The sequence below is a fragment of the Staurois parvus genome, unplaced genomic scaffold (assembly GCF_062004578.1).
Source record: "Staurois parvus isolate SC_StPar_1 unplaced genomic scaffold, SC_StPar_1.0 ptg001192l, whole genome shotgun sequence".
NCBI classification, from domain to species: Eukaryota; Metazoa; Chordata; class Amphibia; order Anura; family Ranidae; genus Staurois; species Staurois parvus.
Window position 1 is genome coordinate 983,340 of NW_028318988.1, and position 9,588 is coordinate 992,927.

General features: G+C 44.6%; 1 protein-coding gene across 1 annotated transcript; it reads right to left on the bottom strand.

The window, feature by feature from the left end:
- Window positions 1-7,948: 7,948 nt before the first annotated feature.
- On the bottom strand, window positions 7,949-8,788 carry LOC149438361 (olfactory receptor 6E1-like). Its single transcript, XM_089659865.1, has one exon. It carries the CDS (start codon window positions 8,786-8,788, stop codon window positions 7,949-7,951), a length of 840 nt encoding a protein of 279 aa, XP_089515991.1.
- Between the last annotated feature and the right edge of the window lie 800 nt (window positions 8,789-9,588).

Here is a 9,588-nt window from a genome sequence, read left to right on the forward strand (position 1 = left end):
CCGGGACATGGCCATGTTGTCTGGGAGATTAGGGTTACAGAGGATATTCGTCAGTGGGGAGCAATCAGAGGCCAGTGAAAATTTAGCCTTACATTTCCGCCAAACAGTCAGAGAAAATTGCATGGGACCAAGGAATAAATGGCGAAAGGAGGAGACATCCACTGCTGAGGTCGACCAAAGGAGAGAACATAGCTGGGCTGCGGACAGTTTCAAGGATTCGATCTCAGTCCATGTGTTGGGAAGATAATGGGAAGACCATGACATGAGAAAACGAAGGTGAGTTGCGTAGTAATATGTTATTATATCCGGAGCCCCCAAGCCCCTAGATCGTGGGGATAGCAAAACAGAACGTGCAATCCTGTGCCGCTTGTTGTGCCAAATAAAATGCAGGAAAGATTTCTGAAGAGAGTGGAGTTTGGACATAGGAACGGGAACGGGGAGGGTCGCAAACAGGTATAAAAGTTTAGGTAACACTGTCATTTTTAATACATTAATGCGTCCGAAGAAAGAAATGGGCAGAGCATCCCATTGTTTCAGGGAGCGAGAAATTGCAATAAATAGTGGAGGAAAATTGGCCTCGTATATGGATTGGTAAGAGGAAGTAAGATTAGTACCTAAATATTTTAAAGAATGGGTGCACCACCGGTAGGGAAAAGCTTCCTGAAGCGAGGATAGAACGGCTGGTGAGACGTGTATTGGGAGTGCCTCAGTTTTAGACGTATTAACTTTGTAGCCTGATATAGCCCCAAATTGTTTCAAGGTCAGATGCAAAATCGGTAAAGAAGTAAAGGGACTCGTGAGTGTGAGGAGAATGTCGTCCGCAAACAGCGATAACTTGTACTCATGGGTATGGGAATGTATCCCGCGAATATCCGGATTCGACCTGATGGATGTGGCCACGGCTCCAGGCAAAGAATAAACAGCAAGGGAGAGAGTGGACAACCCTGACGAGTGCCATTGGACATCTGAAAAGGGAGTGAGAGAAAAGAGGCTAATCTGACCTGCGAAAATGGGGAAGAGTAAAGGGCCTTCAAGGCTGCGACAAATGGGCCTCTGAAACCAAATCTCTCCAAGACCATGAACATGTAAGGCCAACTTAACCGGTCGAAAGCTTTTTGAGCGTCTAAGCTCAATAACACAGCAGGGGTGGAGGATCGGTTAACCAGATCAACCAGATCAATAGATCTCCTGGTGTTATCTGCAGCATGTCTGGAAGGTACAAAGCCCACTTGGTCCCTATGTATGAGTTTGGAAATAATTCCAGACAATCGGTTGGCTAAAATTTTAGTGAAAATCTTGTAGTCGGAATTAAGTAGTGCAATCGGACGGTAGTTGTCTACAATAGAGAGATCTTTATTGGGTTTAGGGATAACTGAGATATAGGCACGTGAAAAGTCAGTCTGGGGTGTGACCCCCTTAAAAAGGTCGCTATAAAGGGAAAGAAGATGGGGAGCCAGGATACCAATAAAGGATTTATAATAAGAGTAGGGTAATCCATCCGGACCCGGGGCCTTACGAGAGGGAAGATGTTTAATCGTGTCAAGTAGTTCCTTTAGCGTAATGTCAGCATTAAGGATGGCAATGTCTGGGGGTAATAGTCTCGGAAGTGACAAGGAATCAAAAAAGTCGTCAAAGGATGACTGTGTGAGAGGCGGGTGAAGGTCTGGGGTCAAACAGTTATACAGTTTCTCATAGTATGAGCCAAAAAGGGTTGCCATGACCTGAGGATCATAGGTAGGGCTTCCGTTTGGTTGGATTAAAAGATCAGGCATCGTAGAAGGAGACTGAGCTTTAAGTCGATTGACTAACATACGATGGGGTTTGTGTGAAAATTCGTAAAATTTCTGTTTAACCCACAGGAGGGACTGTGCAGACTTACTGGAGTCAAGAGTTTTAATGCGGTCACGGAAAAATGTTACCCTCCGGAGCCCAGAAACGGACGGCTTGGCCATCAACCGTCGTTCCGCCAAAGATAGTTGATGTACAAGAGAGGCCCTAGCACTCGCCGCAGATTTCTTTAAACGCGAGCCCATAGAAATACAGAGTCCTCGAAATACCGCCTTATGAGCCTCCCATAAAGTTGAGGAGGAAGCTACGGAGCCAACATTATGGGTAAAATAGGTATCAAGTCCCCAAGACAATTCATCTCTAAGATGGTCTGTAGTGAGGAAAGTCTCATTAAGGCGCCAGTGACATGGTTTGGATATAGCAGGAGGAAAGAAAAGTTTTAAAGTCAGAGAGGCGTGGTCAGACCAGGTAATGGGATTCATTTCAGAAGTGACCAAGAGTGGAAGCAGTGGGGCAGAGATGAAAAAGTGATCTAAGCGAGAATAGCTACGGTGGGGGGTTGAGTAGAAAGTAAATTGTTTAAAGAAAAGAGAAACCTGAGGGAAAATTATGCATGGGAAAAAAAGAAAAAAAAAAAACCAGGAGAGAAGGATCGTCACCGGAAACACCACGGAAAATCACCCCAGAGAGTCCTCAGACAGGCGGATCGGTCAACTGAGGATGACGTGGACGTTGTGGGGTACGTGAAAGTCTCTTCCGACCTCCGCGGACTGGGGTCCAGATCTTGCTGGGGGTGGCGGATGGACGAGACGGAGTCGGTGGCAAAGGAGACACATCTTCTGACAAAGGTGGAAGTCCCAGGTGCTTTAAGAAGGAATCCGCCTCAAGAAGATCATGAAGCACAACTTGGGTATTATCCCTAGTTACGACCAGCCGGAAGGGAAATCCCCATCGGTAAGGGACATGATGGCGTTGAAGGTGTGTTGAAGGCTTCAGGGCTCGCCTCTTGGCCAGGGTAATCGGGGACAAGTCGCAGAAGAGTTGGAGTCTGTCACCTTTAAATTCCAGAGAGGATGTGTGGCGAGCAGCTAATAATAAGGCTTCTTTGCTTTGAAAAAAGTGGAAGTGAACTATGACGTCGCGTGGTCTAGTGCCTTCGGCAGGTTTTGGGCCCAATGAGCGATGAGCCCTGTTAATTCGCCAATCCGCTTCTGGAACCAGGGGGCGGTTGCGATAAAGAAGGATAGAAGGTGACGGTGTAATTGCGTATCAGCGATAGATTCGGACATACCGCGTATACGGATATTTTGGCTCCGTTCCCTGTTTTTTAGATCCTCTTGCTGGAGCTCAATTTGGGACATGGAATGCTTCAAATATGCGTTATCCTCTTCCAGGACATGAACGTATTGCACCAAATCATCAAACTCAGTCTCCAATTTATTCGTGCGATCTCCAATCTGAGTTATTTCCCCTCTGAGATCTAATGCCAGCTTTCCAACCTCAGCGGATATGGATGTGGTGATATTGCGTAGAAAAATTTGCAGCTTATCATCCAACGCTGAAATTGTGAGAGAAGGAGACGGTACAGTGTGCTGAGATATCTGGGTGGAGGGAGGACGATTCCCTGATGCAGAGCATTCCACTGCCCCCCCAGATATATGCTGGGGATCAGAGTCCTCCATCTGGGGCTGGGTCAGGGCAGAGGAAGGCATGGAGGCTGAGATGCATGAGGGTGCAGTACCCTCCGTGACCACCGGGGGGCCGGGATCTCTCCCTGGGCTCCTGGCCATACTAGAGGCCGGGGATTGCGGCCTGGACAGGAACCGCCGGAGCGGCGATGGCCGCGACTCCTGTGGCTGCGGGGAGGGGGGCTTCCAGCGCCCTATCTTCCCCATACAGGTCTCTCCGAGGTGCCGGGCCGGGTGCCTGGTAGGTGTGACTCACCCTTGTGCACAAGGAAGCAGTGGCGCGTGACGGGTGAGTCCGTGCTGGCCGGGGATGAGCGGAGCTCAGCTAAATTGCAACCGCCATCGTCCCTGGCCGCGCATGCGCCCCGTGTTCTGTAGCTTTGTTGTCTCCACTGCACTGTTGTCCTAGGCATGAACATTCTCAAAGACTTGCAAATCTGGTAGCTCCTGTGGCCCCGCCAAGGGTCATGAGGATCAAGTGGTGTCATAGAGCCTAATCCATGTTTGTGAAATCCACAGGGGAGAGAGCTGCAACAACCAGAGAAGGTGGGCATGGCCCGCTTGCTGCCAAAACAGAAGCTGCAGTTACCATCAAAGCAAGAGTTGGTCTACTCCCTTCATATTGGAGCCCAGAAGAAGCTACAAGGAGCCTCCGTCATGGAGCTCTGGAGAGATGTCCAGGACTCTTTCCAAGGTCCATTGGCAAGATACTCATTCAGTTGATCAATACGGAGGCCATGCCTGTTTTTTTGCCAAGCTGATTAATTCTAGCAGACATCTGTGTAATGCCCAAGCAGTGTATTGCAGTCTCTTCCCAGATTTGTGGTGAAAGTGTCCCTTGCATGCTGTCAGAGATATAATGGCTACATAAAGAATTGCCAGGGCACGCATGACTCTTACTGTGTTTGCGATCCAGAGAACAGAGGTGCCTTCTTTCAATTTCCTGTTGATCAGCCCCAGTGGGATGTGGATCAAAGTCAAGAGGATCTGTAAGTGGCACCAGTTGAGTCTCCAATGGCACCAGCTAGGAATGTGTCAATGGTCCAGACCGCAGCAGAGCCTGCTAGGGTGGCAGAGGTGTAAACCCTCACAGAATGGGTTGCCCTGCAACAGAAACACAAAGACATTTCCCAGATGTGGCAGCTCATTTCTAGACAAAATAGACCGTCAGCAATGCAGTGTCTCCAGCTTCCCTCTGTGAAAACTCTCCCAGCATTGGTATCGTCTACAGATCTGGGAATACATCCTGTACTGCTGGGCTTATTAACTTTCTGAGCAGGGGGACATCTTACTGATAGAGGTCCCGCAGTCAATTATGCTGAAGATATGCTAACTAATGCACAAATCGAAAGGACATTTTGTGTAGAACGCATGGAAGCCCAAGTCAAGAAATACTTTTACTGCCCAGGGCTAATCAACTAGGTGCATAATGCTTGTCATGAATGCACTATCTGTACTGTATATAAGGCATCCCAGAGCAGACCACACCCATGGTGACCTCCATGTCATAACCTCCTTGGGCTTCTGTTATGCCCTGTCATTTATTGACCACTTCTCAAAATTCACCATGGTTTTGCACACTTAAGATGAAACATCAATTACCACAGATAAATTCTTCTGGAGCCATGTAGTGCAATCCTATTGGTGCCCCAAATGTATATGTCCAACCAAGGTTCTAACTTCGAATCTCAAGTGTTTTCTGAACTGTGCTGATTAATTGAGATTCATAAATCTCACACTGTCCCATATTATCCTCAGGGTAATGGGATCAGTGAGTACTTCAGCCACACAGTATACTCAAATCTCTAGAGTAAGGGCATTGGGATTTATGGTACCAAAATGTGGGCAATGTCGTATGAGCCTACAATCATACTGTCCACCAGGCCAATGTTTTTTTTTTTTCTGAGGTTTGGGGGTAGTGGGCAGCTACCTGTGGACTTATTGCTAAAGACGAAGGGTCAATACCCCCTTTGCATGCTCAAGGGCTAGGTTCAGGAATAGCTGGCATGACCAAATAAGTGGTTCTTGAATGTCACAGAGACTCGGCAGATGAAGCTTGACCTGCTACTGTCACAACAAGGGGACTGGGTGCTGGTAAAAAAATTAAAGAGGTAGCAATTTGGAATCCCAGTGAGAAGTGAGTCCATATGGGGTCAAAAAAGCAACCATGGGTCAGTCAACTTCATCAAACGTGATTTTTAAGATTTGTAACTACATGATAGGGCAGCTACTATGTGTTGGTCCTTGGCGTCATTTTTAATATTTTGATCAAGATGCAACCATTCCCGCCCTCACCTGGGTATAATGCAGTGGCTAAGGGTCTGGGATAAACTCAGAAACTCTTCCACCGAAACTTACTGAAAACCTGTGCCCTGAGTAGGGACTGTTCTGCTAGTCCCAGTACTGACTGGGGGGGGGGGGGGGTAGTACCCTGGATGATCCACTATTGCAAGAAAATCCTGATGAGTGGTACTTGCTTTCAATAAAACGGACCAGTGGACACCTCAGGGAACCCTACAGCAGTCCCAAGAGAGGACGCTGAGTGTCCTGTAGACCTGTGAGCATTCCTATAAACATTATTGAGGATTCTATTAATAGCTCAGGTGAGGGTGTTATACCTGATATCTTGATGATGATCCTTCCCATCCCATCTGGCCTATTGGAGGACAGTTCCTGTTAAGTGTTCTGACTATGTGGTGTGAAGTTAACCTATTTATTTTTATTATGTGCCTTGTGTAAAGTTTTATTCTGTGATTTTCTGTTGACAAATGCCAAGAATTGCATCCATCAAAAGAGGTGGAGAGTTGGAAGGTATAGTTCCTATTCCACCCAGTGAAGCATTGCCTCCTTAGGAATTGAGTTGAATCCTAGGGAAAAGATGCTCCCCTTCAGCCTCCGTAAGTGTTATCAGGGGAAGCAGCTGTCTGATTGGATGCTGCCACTCCTTAGTGACCTTCTGTGGCCATCTAGGTTGGGGTAGTGCTACTTAATAACAGAGCCCCACTGTATTTGACGTGAATTTGCAAGTGGACAATGTAGAGAAAGGATCCATGCTCGTCAGGGAAGGAGAGATAGCCTTAGGGAAAGGTTCCTGTGTGAATAGGGAGAGGTTAGGGACACCGCTGTATGCCTTACATGTCACTGGTCTCTGGAACTACTTCATAGGACCTTATCAGCTTCCTAAAGTGCTAATTGTGCCTCCACTCTGCCAGTAAGCGACCCTCCTGCAGATGTTGCCTGGTAATGTAGGCCATGTCTGTGTGATACCTTTTGGTGCTGAAGACATACCACTGCACATTAGTGTCTGTTACTACCAGCATTACTTTGCCTGTTACTGCCAGTACAGCTGTACCCAGGGGCGGACTGACAACTCATGGGGCCCCCGGGCAATAGGGGATCATGAGGCCCCTGTGTCCTCACCCACACTAAAAACCACACCCAAAAAAGGCTATGAAAGGTACTAGGGCCATCTCATGGGGCCCCCTACTGACCCTGAGCCCTCGGGCAGTGCCCTAGTGCCTGAATGGTCAGTCCACCCCTGGCTGTACCTGTTATCATAACTGTTACTGAGTTCTTGCTACTGAGTGCCTGGCACTGGTACTTCAAGTGTTGTGCCGCAGTTGCTGAAGCCATAACACTAGTGCTCTAAGTTGCAGATTACTGCCTTGTTATCCTTTATACCTGTAACTTATAAAAATCAATACCTGTTTAACCTTATATGAACTTTGTTGTGCCATTTCCTTAACTTGGCTATCATCCTCCTGGTCCTGTCCATAACCCTTCATTACCAATACATAAATGGAGCGTTGTAGACTACTGCCCACAGGTCATCATGATTGATGTAGATTTACTTCTGGAGAAGTAAAGGCTGCAGATTGCAACACTTGTTTTGTATTGATTGAACATATTTAGTTGTTTCCCACTTATAGCTTTTCTCAGCAGCATGGCACCAATCAGATTGAAGAGAACCAATCATGGATTCCTGTTGTTCATGTGGTATTTTAACTCGCCAATAAGGATGTATTGATTTTAAGAGTACAATGTCCCAAAAACTGAGTTTGCATGTGCCAGTAAATGTAAATAAACATGTCGATGTTGAAATGCACCTTCATTTGGGCTGCGTCAGCTTTAACCTCACCCATCTTAACTGCGCTTACCATTTCCCATGTCCTTTGCTGTACAAAATGTGTACTTTTTTAAAAGTTTATAGTGAGGCAGAGAAGATTTAGGGTATAACTTTTTGTCAATGCAGTTATTAAAGCAGAAATCTGTCAATAGTTCCAGTGACAGCCAGGGATTCCCTGAATTCATGATTTAGCTATAAGACAGGAAGTGAAGGAAAACCTTCCCAATGGGACACAGAAGGCAAAAACATAAAAGGGGTTATAACTCTTCATATCCTATCCGAAATGGAAATAAACATTTTGCCTTTAGATCTTTTTTTAACTAAATTTATGAAATTGCAGTTGTTTTTAAGAAACATCTTTCCAAAATATCAGTATTTGTACATTTTGGAATATTTTTAACTTTAGAGCTTCAGTCCTTATACCATAGACAATGGGGTTCACAACAGCTGACGTGACAAGTCCAGTGATAGAAAGGAAAACGTGAACAGGGATAGAAATTGTCCCGCCATTCAAGCGGTATCTTAAAAGAACAAAGAAGACAGCAGTCAAGAAAATGGAACAAGTGATTATGTGTGAGGACAAAGTATGAAAGGCTTTTAGGCAAGATGCTTTGGAGACCTTCAGACAGATCAATAATGTCTTCGTGTAGCAATATGTGATAGAGAAAATTGCTCCACAAATGATGAGAAGTGCTTCAACAAGTCCAAAAATATTATTAAACATGGCTGAGTTCCCACAAGCCAGCCTGACAAGGGACATGTTCTCGCAGAAAATATTATTTATATTGACCCCACAGAATTTCACGTTGGCCGTCATAATCAATGGAACAACAACAATTATGAAGGCTGAAATCCAGATAACGGCTATGTATTTCAGAGCTTTTCTATTTGTCATTAGGGTGGCATATCTCAGTGGGTAGCCTACAGCCAAGTATCGGTCATAGGCCATGGCAGTAAAAGTGAAAATCTCCACAATAGAAAATGTTTGCACACAGAATACCTGTACTAGACATTCATAAAAGGATATCGTTGAGGATCCAATCAGCAAGTTAATAATAAATTGGGGGAAAACTACTGAATTTCCAAATACACCATTAATGATCAAGTTACATATGAAGATATACATTGGTTCATGAAGACTAGCCTCTATCCATATTACATACACAATCAGACAACATAAAACCATAGTACTCAAATAGAAGATGAAAGCTACAATAGCATATGGAAATCGGAATCTCTCCATCTCTAAGATTCCTAGAAACACAAAAGATGGGCTAACCTTAGTTACATTTTCCATCTTAAATCTGAAGTGAATTGCAGCAAACTCAACATTAATGAGTCTATTTCTCTACAAATGATTGTGTACCATGTTATTGAACGCAGACCTACAAGCTGTTGGAGCAGATTTATATCACATCTGTGACTGCAGGATACTTGCCGTGCTGAGTAGACTTCCTGATGTTTTTATAGGCATTTTTCAAGAAATTACCCAAGAGGATTTGCTCTCCTAAGATTTCCAACATCATTTTAAGCTGACTAGGAAAAAAAATCATATACAATGTACCGTATATTGTTTCTATTTATATTTGCCTACAGAAGGTACACACAAGTGCGTTGTGCCAGATGTATGTCAAACAGTATATTAAAATCAAAGTCATGTAATAGTAGCAATAATAACACTGTTCAACAAATTTTTATTTTTTGCCAGTTTTGGAAACAAAAGGATCCATTTCTTAATGAATTTCACATTCTGAGTTCAAATATAACAATGCAATTTGTCAATTGACTCTAGTTTTTCTGTAAACGGAAAGTTTTCTACTATAGGCGTAATGACTACATAATGCACAATAATTATATAGATAGATGTCTTTCCACACATATAAAGCAAGTGATATTGACTACATAACAAAGCCTAAATGGCATAATATATTGCATAGGATTACCAAGAAAAATTATAGCCATAAGCTAAGTTGAATCATTTTAATA

Bases quoted from the DNA above. Each gene is read 5' to 3' on its own strand.
- LOC149438361 (XM_089659865.1), bottom strand. From the start codon at position 8,788: ATGGTTTTATGTTGTCTGATTGTGTATGTAATATGGATAGAGGCTAGT.